The 23,280-nt window shown below is 42.8% G+C and overlaps 1 protein-coding gene across 1 annotated transcript in view; it reads right to left on the bottom strand.

Moving 5' to 3' along the window:
• Positions 1 to 23,280, bottom strand: part of AKR1D1 (aldo-keto reductase family 1 member D1) — a 47,400-nt gene that overhangs the window by 13,058 nt on the left and 11,062 nt on the right. Inside the window, exons 2-4 of the mRNA XM_039520964.1 lie at positions 13,063 to 13,230; positions 6,070 to 6,186; positions 600 to 677 (exon numbers count right to left, since the gene is read on the bottom strand). Coding sequence (XP_039376898.1) covers positions 600 to 677; positions 6,070 to 6,186; positions 13,063 to 13,230 — 363 coding nt within the window. The remainder of the gene's footprint in view (positions 1 to 599; positions 678 to 6,069; positions 6,187 to 13,062; positions 13,231 to 23,280) is intronic.

Here is a 23,280-nt window from a genome sequence, read left to right on the forward strand (position 1 = left end):
TCTCCTCCATCTCTTTGCAAGTAGTAAGACTTGAAAAGCTACAACTGCAGTGAAAGTGGTGGTCTCTGACAGCCCACTACAAACTCGTTGGACAGTTCCAGAAGCCCCAGTGCAATGTCTGGATCGGGGAACATGAAAGGGCGTTTCTAAAAACATTTTTGGGGTACATCTACATGACAAAGTGTGATTGTAGCACGTGTTGGCATATGTGCTAGCTTTATTTTCGCTAGTAGTAGAGACATGTTGGCATGGGCTAGCAACCCAAGACAGCCACCCACAGTCCTCAGCAGGCTCATACGGGGCTGCTAGCCCAAGCTGACGTCTTCACTTTTGTTACCTGCACGAGCTAGATGAAAGCTAGCACAGGTACGCATGTCCGTGCTAGTCACGCCTTCATTTGCTGCATAGCTGTACCCTCAGTTTAATGCTGGTGGAATGAGATACCCTGGCACACAGAAGTCCTGTTTATCCAGGGAGTCAGTGCATGGTCAGTGGAAAAGCAAGTTTACCTACATTGCCTTGTCAAGGCCAGAGTGCAGAGGAACCACTTTTCCAGATGTGACAGCATTTAAATACATATGCAGTTGTAACATTCCTACCTCCCAAGTGGCACATAAGTTTGTCTCATGGTAGATATATTTTCCGTTTTCATCTCTAGGGTAGATTGCATCTCCAGGCTGAAAGAACAAAGGCACAGTTTTCAGCTTTCACTACTCAGAACAGAGGTTTTACACACACACCCACCCACCCACCCACCCACCCCATTTAATCAGTGGACAAAAATTCAGAGGCTTTCTAAACACACCAAGTTCAAGAGGTTATTCATGTTGCGTTTGCCATATCCTCCCTTCATCTACCAGCACTTTAATGCTATAGTCATTAAGTGCACTTCCTGAAATATTCCCCTCATAGTGGCTATGCACTAAAAAGTTCCATTTTGAGTTATGTCATGTGATCCTGGAGGTTGCAAGGGGATATGGCTTTCAAGAGATTAATCCCCTATTTCCCAGATATTCCATTGTGGCAGCCAAACTTTTCCACACGGCTAGACTACTGCAAAAGTCCAAATTCCCCTCCAAGGCTGCTTGCTTGTGCTATTTACTATTCAGGGACACTGAAGAACAATGCAAGTTAAACATCTGATATTGCAAGATAATCTTGAGGGACCAACTCCCAGTGATGCTAATGAGAGTTATGTGCATTGGACATCTGGCAGGATGTGCCAAGAATCTTTCAGGATCATGCCCCAAGGTCTCCTATCCCCCTTGATACCCCAGAGAGAACTTTAAGGATGCTTGCAAGCATCCGTAGGCCTGGTACATAAGTGCACCACTTTCTCTCATTTGCTGATCAATTTGTTGCTACTACAGCAGTATATTTTAAAATGCCAATTATTCATCTAATATTAATTTCACTTTGTTTCTTTAACTGCCTTTTGAAGTCAGATCATCTACCAGACACCACAGATGGCCATAGTTCAAAAAGTGCGGGGTAACGTGTCGACAGGGTAATTCCTCAGGAATATGCAGCTGTGACTAATGTGTTCAGTGACTGGCGCCACCACATTCAACACATGCAGCTGCAAGGCATTTTAGGATGAAAATGAACCCTAGTACAACAAAGCATCCTCACGTTTCAGAGACTGGAATATGATGTGGAATTAAGTGTAGGTGTCTCACCTCAAAAATTAGAGCATTCCTTAAAGCAAGTCCCAAGAGACAGGCCTGTTACGATTATCACTTCTTACTATGTCTTATTGGAAGATCCTGGCATTGTCAGGAAAAAGCAAGATGGCTTTTAGGTCTTTTCCATCTCAAATTGCGTGAGAGCGAGAGAAGAGTAGAGAGGAGTTTGGAGTCCTTTATGAAGATGGGATCCTAGCCGAAACATTTCAGGATTCTGGAACATCCTACTCCAAAGTTTGGCATCTTCTATAGGGGTCATTATGAAGGTAAGGGTCATTGCAAAGCAGGTATGGACTTCTAGACAACTGGGTTGGATCTGGATCCAGGAGTTTAGTTGTAGGGCAATCTCTCATTAGATAGAAAGAGAATGTTTAACTTGGGACCACCTCCAAATTCCTTTTCTCCTAGTGTTAGTATTCTAGACAGCAAAGAAAAAGAAAGGCTCAAAGAAACAGCAAGATCTAGAGTTCTCGCCTGTGGATTTCCACAAGGTTTAATCCCTTCTCCAATCCTTTATAACAAGGTCTACATGGAGCTGCTGTGGGAAGTTGAGATGCCAGTGTCTAAAAAAAATCCATAGTAGGCAAATGGTACCCATCTCTACATTCCCTTTATCACTGACGCAAATAGGACCATCTCACAGAGAAAGCACCTAGATGAAAGATCTGGCTGAATATGAACCAGACAAGATGGAGGCAATGCTGATGGGAAGAGGCAGACAGTTTGGAAAATGAAGCGATTGTGGTTACTAGATCTTCAGAGACTTCTTCCCGCAGCTTGTCAAGTTAGTCCATAGAGCGGGGTCCTCCTAGACTTCTTATGGCTGCAGGATACGTAGCAATGACTACAATAAATGCTGTTTTTCATCTACAACTGGTCCATCTTAAATAGACCCGCACCCTTGTTTCCAGAAGAAATAAGGTCTCTAGATCTCACTGCCTTCAGAACCAAGTGTCAAACCCACTTTGACTTGGCAATCAAAAACAAAGGAAGAGAAAAATGGCTATTTAACAACTCCTAGCCACTACTGCATCTGGGGAAGAAGGCAGGAAGTTAATCAAAATAAGCCAATGTATCTATTTTCTCTTGGGATCTATCTATTTTCTCAGATACTATGGTGACGGGAGATACTAGAAGAACCCAGATATCAAGCCTTTCTGGATATAGTCAGAACTCTTCCAAAGTGATTTTTTTGTTTTGCTCTCAGAACAAAAGTTCTCCCAAAGAGATATATGAAAAAAGTTTGCATCAGTAAAATCAGCAAAGAGATGAGTTTACAATTTTAAAACAAAAGGCAGGATTGTGAATTTTGCCTCAAGCGTCAATATGTTCACATATTGATGAAAGGCTAATTTTTCAGGCGAGATTTTTGGCTGCTAGAAAGGAAGTCTCCTTCAACCAGCAAGCCTCTGTCTGGGGCAAAATATGAGATTTTTTTGTAACGTGAGGCCACTTTCTGTGGCAAATGGGTGCTGGCACAAATTGTTACTATACAAAATACACAAATCTGTGTGCCAGTTGATAGAGTACTACTAACATACAAATATAAAGTTAAATTTGAAGATGCTTTGGGGAGATTAAACAACACCTAAACCAACAAGAGCTGTGCAGGTGGGGAGAGCCGGAAAGCTATCTCAACAAATCCCGCCTCGTGTGTGGTTTATGCAAAAACAACTGTTCCAATTCCAAGAGATTCTTCCCAGATTTGGTCCAGACATTGCTCCATACTTCACTGCATATTATGTTAGAAAGAGAGGGATTTTCCCCTCCCCAAAGGGAAGCATGAGTGGAGCTCCAGGACTGCAACTGTAATAGCAAATGAAAGTGTCTTGATGCAGCAAGATTTCGGGAATCAAAAGTAGATTTATTAAAAAGTCAGCTGTCAATATCTTTATTCTGTGAGACACTGACCGTCACCATATGGGAGAATGAACTAGGGGAGGAAAGCAACAGAAGTAAAAGGAAACCGGAAATTCCAGATGGTGGGAACTATTTTCTAAAATGCACCTAAAAGGGTTCCATACTAGAGCTTTATTTATATAATCCTTAACATCTGAGGCCAATTACTCTTGTGTAAGGAACAGGACGCCGCTTCCATAGGAGAGAAGGGAATGTAGGGCCTCTAACTGAGTGAGTTTCATATGCTGGTTTCTGATCTCTAGAGGTACTGGCATTTGAATGCACCAGTCACAGGAAGGCATGAGCTTTGAGAGTTGTCAGGAAACAAAAGACTCGGAGATTCTTTTCTTGGTGGAAGCAGTGTTGTCCACTCAGAGCATTTAGAGGTGAGCCAGCCTTCCCCTCCCCCCTCAAAAGAAATTATGAATGGCTTAGTTCTCTTTGGGTTTTTTATATTTGCCTTCTGGTTTAAGGCTCTGGGGAGCACTTGCATTGTATTTTCAACCTTCTCTCTGAAACCATGAAGGCTAGTGACTTCCTTTTATAATCCTCCCAGCCCCTGAGATTGTTTAAGAGCTGGGGCTTCAAGAAAAAGCACCAAATCTTATGAGAGTGGTCACAAAATTGCAAGAGTTGGCAACCCTGCAAGAAATGATACCAGTTCCCCAAACACCAGTGATCCCCAGAATGAAGGAACAAGAAGTCATGACTGTTTAAATTTCTGCCTCAGAGAAGCCATGTTTAGATGCTAGGTCTGTCCTCTTAAAGCTATCTGTCTAGCTGACTGCCACAAACGAGCAGATATGCAAGATTTTGTGAAAATGGTTTGCCACAATACCTTTAAATACTATGGAGACTGTCTGGTGGTTGGAAAAAAGGCTGGGAGTCAGAGCGGTTTTATTCCCTAATTCTACCACTAACTCAGTGTTGCCTTGCAAGTCACTTAACTCCTGTTAATCTTCCCATCTGACCATAAGTGAATTTAGATTGGAAATTAAAAGGTTTCTAACCATCAGAGTTTGGTTCTAGAACAACCTTCCAATAGGGGACAGGAAACTTAAGTGGTTTTAAGACGGAGTTTACAAAAGGGGTTAAACAACATGGTTGCCTTTCATAGAGTCCAGTCCCTGGCAATTACTCAGCCAATGCTCTATCTGGAAAATGGGGATAGTACACTAGGTTCATAGATGGCTTCAGAGGCTATTACAGACTTCTATATGCTACTCCTGGGGGAATTCTGCATCACTGCGCATGCACAAAATGTATGTCCCCCACAAATTTCTTTGCTTCCCTGCAGAAAAATTACTTTCTGATGGAGAAGCAAAGGGAAGCCACAAGAATGGTTATGTGACTCTCCCCAGCAATACGTTTTGGGTGGCCACAGCAGCCGACAGAGAGGTAAATCACTGTGGGGCAGAAGACGACCTGTCTGGTGAATCCTATCCTGTGCCTGGCTCAGCTGGTAGTCTGGGCTGGGGAGGATGGGACTTCCTCTTCCCCTGCATGGCATCTGGGGCCGAGTCAGACCCACCCCCAGATTTCTCCCCCGACTACAGGAAGCTCTGCAAACTCCCCTGCTTCCTGCATCCATCGCTCCTCAGCTGCAGGATCCCTGTATAAAGAGCTGCTCCCCCATCCGCCCAACCCCCGTGCATCCAGACCCCCTCAGACTCAGACCGTCCCACCAAGCCTCACTTCTCCACACTCAGAACCCCACTAATGAGCCCCACTCCCCCTGCACCAGATCCCTTCCGCACCCGGATCCCCCACTGAGCCACCCACACCCAGATTGCCCCACGCAGAACCTTCTCAAACCACACCTGGATCTCTCTACACTAAGTCCCTCCACACTTTGTTCCTGCCTTGTTGAGCCTGCCTGCCCACACCTGGTATGGAGGGGCAGGGCCCTGGGTGTTTCTGGGGCAGGCCCGGTCCTTGCACTGTGTCAAGTTTGGGTGCAGCCTCACCGCTGAGTCCATGTCCCAGGGGAGTGGGGGGGCATAGCTGCACAGTGATCTCCCACCTCTGTGCAGCCAGTGGCCTGTGCTCCTCAGTTCCATTCTGGAGCCTCCACATTTATTTGACAAATAAAATTTCCAGAATTTTGCAGAAATTTAAAATATTGCGCACAGAATTTTAATTTTTTGGTGCAGAGTGCCCTCAGGACTAATATCCCCCCCTCTCACCCCAGCTAAAGGAGCTCTCCTAGCACCAGTGCTGAAGGCCCACTTTATTCCACTTGACAAGTTATGCTTACTCGATTTGGCCAGGATTCTCCACTTCACAAAGTTGAAGTTATTGTGCTTTGACTTCTTCAATGAAGAGCAATATGCATGTCCAAAGAATGTCAAGCATTACATTGCCACCAAAGAACCACTTTTTAAAACAAACAATGGTCTGTAAGTTTGAAGAATTACCTGAGTCAGAGGACTTGGTTCACACAGACAGATACTGTGATAAGCATTAGGGCTACTTTTCTCTTTACCTTGAATGCCATTGGCAGCTCAATAATATAGAGATCAACATAATCCAGCTGCAGAATCTTGAGTGTCTTCTCTAAAGTTGGACGCACCAGCTCCGGTGGGTGACATGTATTCCACAACTAGGAGAGGGGAACAAAACAAAACAACCACTCTTGGTTCTAGTGAGATAAATAGAAATTCAGTTACTTGATTTCCCCACCTTTCTCCCCTTTAGACAGCACTACAGACTACATTGGCTTAGCACAGGATGTAAGTCAGTGCATTATTGGATTACTTATGTACACAAAGGAGAAGCCCCGTTTTTCCCCCCTTAGGATGGATCAGCATAGAGAACTGACCTGAACCTTTACCCATAACTCAAACCTGTCCTGAACTAGTAGATTTTAAACACACCCACATACTTAAAATGTAGACAACTTTCTATGTCCTGAATTTGGCTGGATGTTTGGCAAAGGTCCTGTGATTGGAAAGGATTGGCTAAAGGGAGGGAAGGCTTCAGAGAGGTCTCATATGGTTAGAATAGTTCAAATACTTATCTAAGCCACAGCCAGACTCTGAACCTTCTGAAGTTTGCTTATTCCCACCGTAGGGCTCCCCTTTCCCTCTATAGCAAGAGGATCTACAAAAAAAATTTTTTTTTTTGAGCTGTGCATTTGGATTCATGCTCTGAAGTCTGTACGTGGACAAAATTGCAGAGATTTGTGGCTTCAAGTAGAGGTCACTAAGTATCTATTCAGGGTTGAGCAAGTGACTTTGGAAACAAAAATGAACTCCCCAAACTGATCAAGTTTGTTATAGACTAGGGCTGTCGATTAATTGCAGTTATCTCACACGATTAACTCAAAAAATTAATTGTGATTAATTGCTGTTTTAATCGCATATTAAACAGAGTACCAATTGAAATTTATTAAATATGTTGGGTGTCTTTCTACATTTTCATATATACTGTATTCTGTATTGTAATTGAAATCAAAGTATACATTATTTTTATTACAAATATTTGCACTACAAAAATGATAAACAAAATAAAGTACCGTAGTGCAATCTTTGTTGTGAAAGTGAAACTTACAAATGTAGATTTTTGTTATAACTGCACTCAAAAACAAAATGTAAAACTTCAGAGTCTACAAATCCACTCAGTCCTACTTGTTCAGCCAATCACTAAGACAAGCAAGTGTGTTTACAGTTACAGGAAATAATGCTGCCCGCTTCTTATTTATGTCATCTGAAAGTGAGAACAGACGTTCACATGGCACTTTTGTAGTTGGCATTACAAGGTATTTATGTGCCAGATGCGCTAAAGATTCTTATGTCCCTTCATGCTTTGGCCACCATTCCAGAGAACAAGTGTCATCATCCACATGGAAGCATGTTAAAAAAAATAATGCATTAATTAAATTTGTGTCTGAACTTCTTGGGGGAGAACTGTATGTCCCCTGCTGTTTTATCTGCATTGTGCCATGTATTTCATATTCTAGCAGTCTTGAATGATGACCCAGTACATGTTGTTCATTTTAAGAACACTTTCACTGCAGATTTGACAAAATGTAAAGAAGGTACCAATGTGAGATTTCTAAAGATAGCTACAGCACTTGACCCCAGATTTAAGAATCTGGGGTGGCCTCCAAAATCTGAGAGGGACGAGATGTGGTGCATGATTTCAGAAGTCTTAGAAGAGCAACATTCCAATGTGAAAACTACAGAACCCAAACCACCAAAAAAGAAAACCAACCTTCTGCTGGTGGCATCTGACTCGAATAACGAAAGTGAACATGCATCAGTCCGCACTGCTTTGGATTGTTATCAAGCAGAACCCGTGAGCAGCATGGACGCATGTCCCCTGGAATGGTGGTTGAAGCATGAAGGGACATATGACTCTTTAGTGCATCAGGCATGTAAATATCTTGCGATGCTGGCTACAACAGTGCCATGGGAACGCCTGTTCTCACTTTCAGGTGACATTGTAAACAAGAAGCTGGCAGCATTAACTCCTGCAAATGTAAACAAACTTGTTTGAGCGATTGGCTGAACAAGAAGTAGGACTGAGTAGACTTGCAGGCTCTTAAATTTTACATTGTTTTGTTTTCAAATGCAGGTTTTTTTGTACATAATTCTACATTTGTAAGTTCAACTTTCATGATAAAGAGATTGCACTACAGTACTTGTATTAGGCGAATTGAAAAATACTATTTCTTTTGTTTTTACAGTGCAAATATTTTTAATCAAAAAAATATAAAGTGAGCACTGTACACTTTGTATTGTGTGTTGTAATCGAAATCAATATATTTGAAAATGTAGAAAACATCCAAAAATATTTAAATAAATGGTATTCTATTATTAACAGTGTGATTAATCCTGCAATTATTTTTAACCGCTTGACAGCCCTAATGTATACTGATTTTGTTGTTGAAGATTTCCAATGTTTGTGGTCAGTTTTATCATGCTGAGGCTATGTCATGTGATCAAATGATATTATGAAGAAAGGACTAGGTAGGTTTGAGCCAAATCTTTGGTTTTCTGATGTGGCCAAAGCCACTGAGTCTCTGCATGATCTAGAGAAGTTTTTGTTTAAGCTCCGAACCTCACTGAAAGATAAATGCTGCATTGATGTTCCGTAGGCGTGAAGCAGATGTGGTTCGGGTGAAAACTGAACTAGGGCCTTGTGTAAATAATTTCATTGGGGACACAGAAATCATGAAAATGCCCCCATACTAGAATCTTTTAAATATTACCTTAGCTTACTGTGCTGTTCACATGCAGAGGAATTGAGTGCTGTGTATGAGCATATGAAAAAACATCTAGCTGGAAAACAGAATGGATGTGTCTCAAAAAAAAAAGTCGCAGGCACAAATGAAATTGACTAAAGTTTGTTGGTTTAGTTCATTCTGTGCAAACTGTGAAATTCAATACTTTGTCATTTACACGGTCATGAATTTTCTAAAAACCACCCACATGATTTATATAGTCCCTAATTATGTCTGCTTCCTCCATTGAGGGATTATTCCCAGATGTCAATGATTTTAAAAACATCAGTGTTCTTGGATTCCCATGTGTCAGTGGTGACCCAAGATACCCATCATCTGATTAGCTTGAAGACAGACCTTTCTGATGCAGTATTCCAAGGCCTTTGTCTTCTCCCATCTGGGAGAACTGAAATTTGCTCTATTTAGGGCTATTCTTGAAGACCACACCAGAATTTCAGCTACCACTTGCCAATGTAGCCACCTGTCTTAACAGGGGCAGCTTGAGTTGAGCAGAGAATCTATGCCTTGTGCAGCACATAGCCTTAAATCTGCTTTTGGGGGAAATTCAAGGTGTTTCCTCAATCCAAAACAAGATGGGGAATTTTTGAACATAGGCAGCAGGGAATTTTTTTGGTAGAGAGCCTCGATTTTGGAACTGTCTTCTTAATATATAGCTGGCCATTTTTTAGGTTGCAGGATGTTTAATGGAAAACCTGCAGTTGCTATGTGGGTGAGCTCAGGCCAAAGTCATTTTTAGCAGACACAGTTACTTATGGGGTAATGGTGATGTGTTTTATCTTGCAAAAGAGCCACGTGCCTTCGCAAAGACTTATGGAACATTTGCTAGTTGATTGAGTGTTAAGAGCATGCCAATGCCAATATCCACACACACACAACACACCAAGAAAGCATCTTTCGCTTGCACATAATAGAATGTGCATTGAACACAAGATAAGAGCCTAAATATCAGGAGGCATTTTATAATTTGCATTATCTAACGTGAGCCATGCTGACCTGTTGAACAATTCAGAGGTCCATGGGGTTAGTCATTGCCTACCTGAGCCAGCTTCCAGGAATTACCATTTAAGATGGGCCTAGATGTAGAAGAGAGCGACTGAGGCACAAACACTTTCAGTAGGGGGTAGGGAATCCTCTTCATTGTTTTACATGTGAAGACAGTTTACCTTATTAAAAGGGTAATGACCAAGGAGAGCCATCCCCTTATTTTTAAATTGGATTTTCAAGATTAAACAAAATGCTAGTTCTAGCTATGTGTTTTTTCCAAATGCTCTTCTACCTTAGAGGGAGCCCTGTGCAAATATCTATCACTGAGTAAGTGCCATGAATACAGCAATTTTAAAAAGCTGCAGAGGCTTCAAAGAAAGGTGCTGCAGCAGTGGCTGTGAAACCTGTTACCGTATCAGATGCATGAATGAAGTGGGTTCTAGCCCACAAAAGCTTATGTCCAAATACATTTCTTGGTCTCTAAGGTGCCACAGGGACTCCTCATTATTTTTGCTGATACAGACTAACACGGCTGCTACTCTGAAACCTGTTACCTTAGTTTCACTAGTGCCAAAAAAATATTAGGTGAGTTTCCTAACTGGTTTTCACAATTTGTAAAAGTGATCATCTACATCTATGGGTCAACATTCAGCCTATCAGAAAGCTGCCAAGCAGCTGTGGCGTTCTAGAACACCACATTCCCTGGAAATCTTACTTTTTCCACTTAATAAAAGAAAAATCTCTAGGGTGAAAGATGACCATGAAAGCCTTAGTACATAAGCCAAAGATTGTTGGCGATTGATGGAAAGCCTCTGAAATCTTTGGATGCTTTGTCTGCGATCAACATGTTAACAGCGGGAGCCAAGCACGAATGCTGATTTCAGCTCGCAGATAGTGTAGGACTTTACAAAGTCATTATTCCAGTACAACTGAGCCTAGTCCTGTTAATCATGGTTGATAGGGTGCTGTGACATTTGTATCATCAAATCGTTTAAAGACTTACCTGAACTCCTTCAGTTGAGAAATTGCATAATAAAGCCAGGTTCTCCTGTGAAATTTCTAGTACTTGCTGGTTTGGGGGTCAGGTCAGAAACAAGCATAGCTTTTTCTCATGTTGTAGTAATAAGTGGCCTAGTGAGCTTACCACTGCGTCTCTAATAATGCAAAGAATTAATGGCTGACCAACCCTATATGCTAGAGATTTGGTGTTAACTCAGTTTGTGCTTTAGGGAAGGAAAAAAAAAAAAAGAAGGATCAGAGTTTGGGAAGGAGAGGGAGGGAAAAATCAGATGAAATATATATTTAACCCCAAAGGTTCAGGTTAAATCTTTATCTTGTTAAGTAGTGACCAGACAAGAGAATAGAAAGATAGCTGCAGTAGAGGAATTCCCACATATTGCATGTTACTGCAGCCAAGGTTGGAACCAGAATGCCTCTCTCTCAACAAAAGCTACAGTCTAAATGGGATCAGGATCACAACCTCATTTCTGGGAACCACATGTTCCACCCTCCCTAAAGAAAAACTCTGTCCAACTGAACGTTGACTCAAGGATAAATACAAGTCGTTTTGCCAATGGTTTGACAAAGTGCATTTAGTAGAAAGGCTGTCTAGGGGTGAGATCAGGTGACGGGGTGTTAGAAGACTTTGCTTCTAGATTTGGGTAGGAAATTTTCAAAATGGCATTTCTTGCTGGAAAAACAAATTTGTTGAAACCAAAATCTTCCTGCAAGAAAGGGTCAATTTTGCTGAATTCCCATTTTAAAAAACGGAGACATTTCAAAATTGTCAGGTCCTGTTTTCAAACAACTTCTCACTTCAAAAAATGTCAAATCACTTGAAAAATTTAGAGTGCTCAGTACAAACTCTTTGATTGACCTGATCCAAAGTTTAGATTTTTGATTAGTGAAAAACTTGTGACTGACTTTGCCCCAGTTTGGGAAAGAGTTTTAAATCTCCCCCCCTCCCCCCCGGTAACAGGAAAACAGTTTCCCACCCAGCTGTATCTGTGACAGAAAGCAGCTAGCATAGTATAGCTGAAGCACTGGATTGGAAATTGGTTCACAGCTTTGCCACTGACTTGCTCTCTAACCTTTGAGAACTCACTTAAGCCTTAAAACCACCTGAAGCTGTGGCTTAGACTCCTAGGCCTCATCTACACTACACGTTTATACCAAATTTAGCAGCATTAAACCGAATTAACCCTGCACCCGTCCACACAACGAAGCCCTTAATATCAATATAAAGGGCTCTTAATACCGATATCTGTAATCCTCCCCAGCGAGGGGCTAGTTTGCAGAGTACTTAGCTCCTAGAACGGAAGGTGCTATGGAAGTAAACAGCTACAATTCTTCAGTACAAAACACTGAATGCATACTTTTTATATGTCCGAAATATTTATTAAACCAGTGTTTTGTGGTGCACATTTAATATCCACTGTACAGAGAAAGGAAGATGTCATGAGCACTGTGTTAAGTGTGGTGGGGGATTTTATAACATGAACATCTGCCTGTAAGAAACTGACCTGAGCCTGCTAGCTTATTTCACGCATAACTGAACTGGTACCACTTTTGTACCAATGACCTAAAGTTAAAGTTGAATCCCTTTATCAATACTTCGAACTGAAGTTTTCCATTTCATTTCTTTGGATGATTTAAAAAAGAAGTGTCAGATTTAAGATTTTAAACTTTGACTAGCTCATGACTCATTCTCAGGAGCCTTTCCCCTCTTGAAATTAAGCACAAGACTACATCACCACAAGACAGTTTTCTGCATTGATCACTGAATTTCAGATATAAATCCCACAATGAAAGCTGGCTTTTATATGAAGTGTTTCTCGGAAATCCAGCTGTATGAGACGACTGTCAAAGTTAAGCCTAAAATTATAGGTAGCGTTTTTCTTTTTGGAAGCCTCCATGTAGTTGCCAGATTTTCCTCTCCTCTCCTTTCCCACTCCCTTCCTTCCCTGTAAATTCATTAAGTCTCTTTAAAACAATTCATTCAAGCCGTGGTGTTTGAAAAGGCCTGCAGTGGAAAATGTGCATGTGCAATGCAAAGAAAGAGTCACTGTACAAGTTCCAAGAGGCGAACGATGGGCAAAACCTCAGGAGGTTGGGTTTGAAAAAGTACTGAAATATTTGGATGATTTAACTTGAAATTAAGGAAATGTACTGCATGTTCAGCCCACCAGAACACCCACAAAAATAAATCACAGGACTAAGAGTAAGTAGTCTGATGTAACTTCTCACTTTGCCACAATAGAAGATTTCTTCTCGTTTTACTTTTCCTTCTGCAATCTTCTCCCAGATGGCCTGTCCCACTTCATGCTCGTTGTAGTACACAAAGGCCCCATCAAAATGGCGGTAACCAGCATCAATGGCAATCTTCACTGATTCAGCACAGGTACCTTTGGGAGTCTAATGGAGACAAGAGAAAGGGAAACATGGTAACAACTTTGTTCGTGCTCATCTGAGCAGCAGCGGGACGGTGCTAAATCTGAAGGAGAGGGAAGCACCAGTCAACATTTCACCTCCTAGTCTACAACTCCCAGAACTCTGTTCACATGCTAGGCTCTGGGAAAGAGCAAGGACAGAACTGCTGTGCTCCTAATAGAAATTAATTTAGATTTATAGAATCATAGAATCATAGAATTCAAGATCAGAAGGGACCATTATGATCATCTAGTCTGACCTCCTGCAAGATGCAGGCCACATAAGCCGATCCACCCACTCCTTTAGCAAGCGACCCCTGCCCCATGCTTCGGAGGAAGGCGAAAAACCTCCAGGGCCACTGCCAATCTTCCCTGGAGGAAAATTCCTTCCCGACCCCAAATATGGCGGTCAGCTGAACCCCAAGCATGCGGGCAAGACTCTCCAGCCATACCCTCTGGAAAAAGGTTATATCATATCATTGACCCATTGTACTATTTACCAGTGTGGCACTTAATTGACCTATTGACTAAGCCCGTTATCCTATCATACCATCTCCTCCATAAACTTATCTAGCTTAATCTTAAAGTCATGGAGGTCCTTCGCCCCCACTGTTTCCCTCGGTAGGCTGTTCCAGTATTGCACTCCCCTGATGGTTAGAAACCTTCGTCTAATTTCAAGCCTGAATTTCCTGACTGACAATTTATATCCGTTTGTCCTCGTGTCCACATTAGCACTGAGCTGAAATAATTCCTCTCCTTCCCTGGTATTTATCCCTCTGATATATTTAAAGAGTGCAATCATATCTCCTCTTATCCTTCTTTTGGTTAAGGAAAACAAACCGAGCTCCTCAAGTCTCCTTTCATACGACAGGCCTTCCATTCCTCGGATCATTCTAGTGGCCCTTCTTTGTACCCGTTCCAGTTTGAATTCATCCTTCTTAAGCATGGGAGACCAAAACTGCACACAATACTCCAAATGAGGTCTCACCAATGCCTTATATAATGGGACTAGCACCTCCTTATCCCTACTAGAAATACCTCGCCTAATGCATCCCAAGACCGCATTAGCTTTTTTAACGGCCACATCACATTGCCTACTCATAGTCATCCTACGATCAACCAGGACTCCTAGGTCCTTCTCCTCCTCCGTTACTTCCAACTGGTGCGTCCCCATTTATGGAGACTAAGGTCTCCTTTTCACCACTGAATGTAATGGAATTATGCTAAAGTTATCCATGTGCACCCCTCTGCCACCTAATTTTTCCAAGAGTTGAAAAGCGACAGACAGAATTTAGTTTTTCCTTTTGCTACTACTTTGCCAACTTTGGACACGTTTTGAAGAGTTAGAGCAGAAAATAGAAGAGGGGTAGGAAGTAGAAAAGCCCTTGGACATGGTTTATTTTAATGCACTCCGTGGCAAAAAAAACCACACAATAATAAAAGGAGAAAATTGAAAAGTGGTGTTTGTTTTTTTTCCAAAAAGCAAACTAAACATTTTAGATTGAGATGACTTCATTGTGAAGTGTCCTGTCAAATCAAAGCACTCCCATTTGACAGGACCCCATGGGCAAGTTTTTGGTTGAAACACTGCTCTATTGAAACAGATCAGAAATTGCCTGCACAGCAATGCATACCTGTGACACAAATTGCCTGTGACAACTTACTGAGGCAGGGGGAAGAGGAATTCAGACATTACCTTGATCCTCCTCACTTTCACCAGCTCAACACCACCGGAGTTGCTACATTTTACACAGGGGGTGGGGGCGAGGTGAGAGTAGAATTGGGCCCTGTTGGATTAGCATATCACAGGTAGGCAAGGGCTTCAGTCTGCCTAAGAACATGTATATTACATTTGTTTTGTTTAAAAAAAAAAAAAAGATTTAAAAATGTTTAATTTAATAGTTGCTGTTTAATGTCCTCAATAGTTCGAACAAGACATGCTGCAGTCTAGGAATTAAAACTGAGGGAAAGACTGTATGGGATCGATATCTCCAAATGAAGAACATGCTAAACCTTTGCTGTACTTTGGGCCTCATGTTGCCCATCAGCAGCCATGCTGACTCACCCTTGGAAAAAAAAAGAAAAGAAAAAAAAGTCAGTAAGTTTGGGTTTGTTTCAGAGCAACTCGGCTCTTTGCCATGTACCAGCTTGGAGTTCAAGATGCACATCAGCCAAGCCAAACAAAAAGTTCATTTAGGGGGAGAGTACAGGGTGGAAAGCAGAAGTACAACCACAGTCACCACATCTAAGATGGTCACTGCAAGTAGCTTGATACTATGACTCACTCTTGCCAGTGTCTTTGCTTATTGGAGGGTGGCTCAAAGGACTCACAGCAGGTATGGATACCATATTTCAAGTTCCCAAATAGAGGACACTGCCAGGGAACCCTACTCATAGGTCCTTGTGGTGACATAGTTTAACTTCACCTTTTGGAAGGTACTGATGCTATGTCTGTACATTATTGTATTTATATCCTTATCCAGAGCTCTCAACATGCCAGGGTTCACATGTATATCTAGCAAGGTACAAGAAAAAGGTAACTTCATGATTCAGCAAGAGTATTAAAACTTCAATTTTTTTTTTTTAAACACGGAAGTGAGACTTAGACTTTTAACCAACAAGGTTAAGTTTGAGGGAAACTTGAGAGGCCAAATTTATTTCTTTGGCCAGCCACCCACCCCACGTTGGGGCAAATGGAGTGCAATTTCATTCACTTAACAGGTACACTGACAAGGAGACAAACACTTGTTCAAATGCTTTCCTTCTTTCTAGAGGGACTTTCAGGCCCTGCCAAGGCCCTTTCCAAGTTGGCAGCATGGGCCATGCCAGAGTGTAATGAAGATCCTATCAGCTAAGACATCAAAGCTGAAGAGACCAAGTCATTGTCCTGCCACATTTTGATCTGTTTATGATTGTTTAAAAGTTTTAGGTGCATCAAGCATGGAGCAATGGCAAACTCAAACACATACTGTACTTTGTGTGGTACCTAAACCTGCAGGGCCAGGATTTAAGGAAACCATAAGGTGAAGACTGCATATCTGTAATTGTTGTCCTTTGAAGGCATCTTATCTACTTAAGAGTTAAAATTTCCATTTGTAGCTCAAGCATCTCAGTCCTATCATCTTGGTATGTTTTCTGGGGAAGTATTTAAGTTTCCATCTCACTTTTAGAGTTTGATTTATCAGGCTCCCCAACACTGTTAGACAAATATTGCTAACATAACAGGCATCTTTGCACTCTTTGGCCAGATGGTGGCTTTCAGCTCTATCAAGTACACACCAGGTTGGCACCAGTGCCTGGGACAAGTTTCAGCACATCCAGGGGCCTTGACACCTCAGGGGCCAACTTCAGAATGCCGCTCCTGGTGCCCTGGTGAATTGGTGTGATGATTAAGTTCCAGGAAATTCAATGTATTCCTGCATCAAACCATTAGTACTTCTTCAGATTGAATCCATCCTGGCACTGTAGGTTTCAGGAAGCACTGGGAACAGCTATGGATTTTTTTGGATGGAGTCAGAGATGCATCTTTCCTTGGATGACAATCTCCATTTTGATTGCCAGCCCTGGAGACCCAGTCTCCAGGGGACAGGTGAGGCCAGGAAACAGTGTCAATAGCTAAAGGAACAGCAGAATTAGATGCTGAAAAAGGGAGAAGGGAAGTGAGAAGTTTTCCCGAGTCACAGCAAATAGTCTGCTTTGGTAAGTTCAGTTCACAACCTTAGAAAAACTGAAGCTTCCAGATAGTGTGGAATACTTATTGTTTTTGAGCTTTAATGATAGATCTGAATATCTTGAAAGATAACGTCAGTACATTTGTATCAAGGATTGATCTCAGTCTTCAGAGGACTTCCAAGTTGAGGTCAGGAGGGCTTTTACTGATTCAGTCTGGGGTAAGACCAACTGCACGAGGCTTATTTTAAAAATCTAGAAACAAAAGAAGCCTCACACCAGACCAAACCAATGTACCAGCCAGCATGGTGTCCTAGCTAGAACAGCTGCCAATGCTAGATGCTTCAGCTGAAGGTGCAAGAAGTCCTAACATGGAGAGTTTCCTAGGGTGACAAGGTGGATGAGGTAATTTTTTATTGGACCAGTTTCTGTTGGTGAGCGAGATAATCATTTGAGCCCCACACAGAGCTCTTCTTCAGGCTTGGGAAAGGTATTTCCAGTGTCACAGCTAAATACAAGGTGGAACAGATAGCATATATGCTAAGGGGCCATTCCAGGTGAAGTGGCCTGTTAACACTCCTGTAGCCAGAGGACAAAAAGGGGAGGGGTAATGGATTACAGATTGTTATAATCTAGAAATCCAGTGTCCTTATTAAAACCATGATTAGTGGCTAGCAAAGTTATGAATTTAAGCTCCCTGGCTCATCTTTTGAAAATGTTGTGCAGGTTTCCTTTGAGGATGAGAACTGAGGGGACAGATATAGCGTAATTGCTTTATGAAAAGCATTCACCCACAGGTGATATGGTGTTTTTGTCTTTTATCATTTTCCTGTGCGAGTTCGAGAGCGTAGTGATTGTCTCTCTGGTTTCAGCCACATAGTTGTTGTTGAGACATTTATGCATTGGATGAGGTAAACCACATGTTGTGATAGACACATGTAGGACCACTAGATCTTGAAATGTGTATTGTGAGGGTCTAAGACAGGAGCTGGGCTGGAACCAGGGGCGGCTTTAGCCATTTCGCTGCCCCAGCACGGCAGCATGCCACGGGGGGCGCTCTGCCGGTTGCCGGTCCCGCGGCTCCAGTAGACCTCCCACAGACGTGCCTGTGGATGGTCGGCTGGTCCCGCGGCTCCAGTGGACCTCCCGCAGGCATGCCTGCAGATGCTCCACCGAAGCCGCGGGACCAGCGGACCCTCCGCAGGCACGTCTGCAGGAGGTCCACCGGAGCCGCCTGCCGCCCTCCCGGCGACCGGCAGAGCACCCCCCGCGGCACGCCACCCCAAGCACGCGCTTGGCGTGCTGGGGCCTGGAGCCGCCCCTGGCTGGAACAAGTTAGGAGCAGGAGCTATACAGCGATGTGTAAATGCTTTGAACCGTCACTGAACTGCTGCTGTTGCTGAGCTTAAGAGCTGGTCCATTGACTTCCCACTAATTAGGCAGCATACTACAGGCCAGCTGTGCTTGTTAGGTTGCCCATAGACTGGCTCTGCTGCCAACCATGCTTCCAGACAGGTAGTCTTAGCCCCAGAGAGGTGAATTAGTAACCTCAGTATGTTTTTTTATTCTAGTACAGCTGTGGAGGTGTATAGCTTATCCATGTGACTAATCCTTTTTTGGATCCTGCAATATCATGCTTTATGGCTTTGCTACATTGTGGCCATGAGTTCCACAGGACACTTGTGGTAAGTAGTATTTATAATTTTTAATTATGTTGCCTTTCAGTTTTGTTTGGTGACACCTCCCCCCATTTGAGAGCTTATGCTGACTTTTTATAAGCATAACTGATAATGTCTGCTTTATACTAGAGCTGGGCAAAGTATCACAAGGAAAGTTACCCTCAAAGTGTGGTTTTGCCAAATTTCAGATTTTCCCCACACAGGAAAGTGTCACATGAAGGGTTTTTTTGACTGGAAGAAATGAAGAAAAATCCAGTTTATGCTTGAAACAAAAACCACCAGACATTTTAATTTTGTTCTAGATCAGAAAATAGTTGAGATTTTCCCCTGATGAAAATTTTTTTCAAACAGCTCCACTCAATAACATGTCTTGTTTTAGACACATCTACCATGTCTCGTCTCTAAAGAAAGCATTCCTAATCTTTTCAATGTCTCCTCTCATGGAAGTAATGTCCCTAGAAGAACAGTTAAGATGTAGTGTAGCAATAGCCTAAATCAACATAAATTATGTCGCTCAGGAGTGTGAATTAGCAACCCCCCCCCCCCCCCCGGCAACCCCAGCAACATCACTTATACCGACTTAAGCACTGGTGTGGACAGTGCTATGCTGGCAGGAGAGCTTCTCCCACTGACATTGCTATTGCCTCTCACAGGGAGCGGGAGTAATTAAGCCAACAGGAGAGCTCTCTCCTGTCAGTTTAGAGTGGCTGCATGGAGCTTACAGCAAGATCACTAGTATAGTCATAGCCTTAGGCTATGTCTATACTACCCACCCGGGTCGGCGGGTAGCGTTCGACTTCTCGGAGTTCGATATATCGCGTCTAGATGAGACGCGATACTCCGAACGCACTCCCGTCGACTCTGGAACTCCACCACCGCGAACGGCGGTGGCGGAGTCGACGGGGGAGCCGCGGACTTCGATTCTGCGGCATCTGGACGGGTGAGTAGTTCGAACTAAGGTAGTTCGAGTTCAGCTATGCTATTCGCTTAGCTGAACTTGCGTACCTTAGTTCGACACCCCCCACCCCCACCCAGTGTAGACCAGGCCTTGGTCTCTGAACTACTATAGTTGTGGAGTTACAGCAATCAGAATCCATAGCTGACAGTGGCAGCTGATGAAAGCTGTATAATCTCACTTTGCCTCCTGAAACAGAGGTCTGCTTTTTTTGACCCCTACTATACAAAGGGTAGGCAACTCAATGAAAGGATCTCCTTCCCTACCAGAAGCTAATTTAGAACTCATTATGAGTAGTTCAGGTTATGCCTACCAGTGTAGGTAACAGCTGAATTGCCAAGTAATCATGCTACCCGTTAACCTAGTTTAGTTGTTGTTTAGTTCTATCCTCCATGCATCCCATTTTCCACATCAGTAGTAGGCCCCGTATTTAATGTAGCACAAGTCTTTATGACATGGCAAAAAGCTAATAACTCGCCACATCCAATCTGGGTTTAGCCAATTGATCAATACTCCACCTCTGACCCCCTGATTGAGTTCGTTGAGGGATTTTCTCACCTAATTACCTGGTTCACCCAAGCACTTACAGCTGTATAATATTTGCTGCTTTCCATTCCTCCAACAGGACAGATTTTAAGGAGTTTGCACATTACTAGCACCTCAGCCACTTCATTCTGGAGTTCCTTCAGAACTCTTGGGTGTGTATCCTCCAGTCCCAGTGACTTGTCTAAAACAGCTCTTCCCTGGCCCAGAGAATGTTCAGTCTTAAAAGTTTGCTTAATACTAGGCTTTCAGAACCCGACAGAAGGATATATTGTTGCACATATGAAATTCACTAGCCTTTTTCTAGCTTAAGTATTTGCTGAGCCGCATTTGAGAAGCTGTTTGAATATTTAGTGCATAAAAGGCAAACACCACTGGTACTCATCCAGTGTATTCAAGTAGCCCTTCTTACTACAGTTCTCACTTATTACCACTTTTGCTTCTTGCTTTTAATTCTGCTTTCTTTCCTGTCAGACAGTCTCTTTTCCCTGTCATGTTAGCATCCCTTCCCTCTCTCTATTGTGTTCTCTCTCACTGAAGTCCTCACACAGAATACTTCTAATGTATCCCATCTCTCTCCCCTTCTCAGTGCTAGCTTGGGCATTTTAACCACTCAGTATCCAGAGGGCTAATCCTACTAACCAGAGACAAACTGAAGATGGAGATCTGAAGGAGGGTACTGCTCAGGGAAAGTTCTGGATTCTTAGCAGAGCCCTGTCCATTGACACCAAATGTCTCCGTCTTTCATAACGGACTCCAGCTATTGGTGGTCTACAATCTGTGGTGCCACTGCAGCCCCCTATGGCTGCAGGAATGGGGAGAATTCTCACCCTGTTCCCTTTCTTCCCACTGAAGAGCTTTCTAGCTCGTGATATGGAGGTAATTCTGCCATCCACCTCTTCAGCTTTCCAGCTGATGGAGGGCGGTGAGGAAGGTTCTGTTACTCTAACCCCTAAGCTAGTGAAATATTTTTTGCTGACTGTGCCCGATTGCTTTTTTGCAGGAGCACATGCACAGGGGGAAAAGTTAGGCTATTGCAGGCAGTGCTTTTGTGCTATGCCTTTACAGGGTTATTTTATTTTGTGATTACTAGGTTAATAGATGTGGACTAATGGCAGAAAACCAATAAGAATTAGTACATCCTTCCATGTCTCTCAATTCAATAAAATTATGTAGGTGTGTCAGTCTTGCTGTCTGTTCCCAGACTGGCAGAGACTGGGAGCTGCAGAGGCAACATCTGAAGGGAAGGAGCAGTGTGCAATGGTTTTGAGCAATCAATCTGGCCAATGGTATCCAGCCCACCTCAAACTAGAGGAAAGATTGCCATGAAGAGAGGACTGGGGTGCTGGGAAGAATAGGGCCATCCTCCAGAAGCACTCCATTTTAACTACAGCATGCTGAAGAGGCAAGCTGTGGATAAGTTATGATTGGAGCTAGTATATTTAAAGATTTCAAGTTGCTGTTTAGGAATCTTAGAGACACTGAGTGTTGCGATGTACCTTGCAAAAGCCCAGAAGTTGCAAACAGATTTTCATATTAAAGTTTCTGGAAGCCTCGTTATCTAACAGAGCCTACTTCCCTTTGCCTGTTTTCTGAATTAAGTAGCAAGAGAACAAGTGTCTAAAGTTGGAAATTTACTGTAGAAAAAACACCTGGTTTAAGTAATTGAGATGTTACAGGAAAAGCCAGATCTACTTTGTGGACTAAGGATGCAAACAGCACAAGGGAACATTCTTAGAATTGCTTACTCTTACAGACGAGAAACTGGACTGTGCCTCTTTCTTGGAAAATACCAATCACCAGAACATAACCAGCTTCTATACAGAAAAATCTGGCAGCTATCCCCAGGAAACATTAGCAACTATCAACGAGGAAGCAAAATCCAGATAAATTATCCCTGCAAAAAGCTGACAGAGCTCAGAAATGATGGCTGAAGAGCACTGCTGGCAGCCCATGTACTGTACACTATTCATTCTGATGGGGAAGCCATCTGGGGAATTGCCACACACTGGACCAGAGTGCTATTCCATTTAGTCTGGTATCCTGCTTCTGGCAGAGGTTGGTACCAGATGCTTCTAAAAAAGTAGGGGAAAATCCATAATGCATCTTACCTCTTGTGCCATGATATGACTAGGAGAAAATGGGGTGGATTTCTTCTCTACTGCAACAGTCCATCAATTTATACTCTGAAGCACCAGGTTTGATTTTTCCTTGCAATAGCAACTTAGCATGCATAATTAGATTTAGCATTTCTAAAATTCCTGTTAGGTTGTTGTTCTAGGATTTAGCCAAAGCTGCGCTAGGGACTATTGTAGCTGGTATCGTCTGCCCCAGTTATTTTACCAGAGCAAATAAAAGATTGCAGAATCTGCAATTTGTAGTCTCTGCAACTTTCCATAGAACACAAACTCTTTGAAGCATTGTGAATATATCCTCTATGAGCCAATGGGCTGCTGTCCTGTTAACCCAGCCTTGCAGAAAAGCAAAGCTGTTTGATAAACATGCCTTAGGACCTGCCTATTCAGCTACCAAGCCACTTTGGAGCTCTTACTCTTCTTAAGCACATTTAAAGGTTGTTAGTGTTAGCAGAGAAATCCATTGGGTTTGATTTCAAACTGTACTCAGAAGTTTTGGTCACAGGGTTGCAGCCTTTGAGACTCAAGCAAATATTAAGGGGTTTCAAGTACATGCAAGAATAGTCCTGTGGTCAAAGAACTGACTGGAACTCAGGAGATGTAATTCAATTCCAAACTCCTCTGTGTACAAGTCGTGTAACCCTTCCAGGGCTCAGTTCTCCTCCCATCCCCAATCTCTGTAAAGTGGGGATGATGTGAAGACATTCATTAGTTCTCATGAGCAGTCACATTTCTTGGTGATATGAGCCATGAAAATCTGCAGGTTTTGACAGAGGTTATGTATGAAGCCAAGTTTTGGGGAAGCCCTTTACCTTTGAAGCCTCCTAGAAAAAGGTGCTAGCAGGTAGCCTGCAAATTACCTATTGCCTTAACGTTGCTACCTATCAGGAATGGTCTTCATGGACACCATTCCACCTCTTTGGGTGTCAGACGTGAAACAGAACTGTTTAACAGCCAGTGGTTGAAAGCACTACAGTGCATAAAGTGCCTCATGCTTCTGGTTCGATGGCTTGCTTAAATTCTCTACATGTTACATCCCCATGGATCGTTCAGCT

This window comes from Mauremys reevesii, linkage group 1 (genome assembly GCF_016161935.1).
Source record: "Mauremys reevesii isolate NIE-2019 linkage group 1, ASM1616193v1, whole genome shotgun sequence".
Lineage (NCBI taxonomy): Eukaryota > Metazoa > Chordata > Testudines > Geoemydidae > Mauremys > Mauremys reevesii.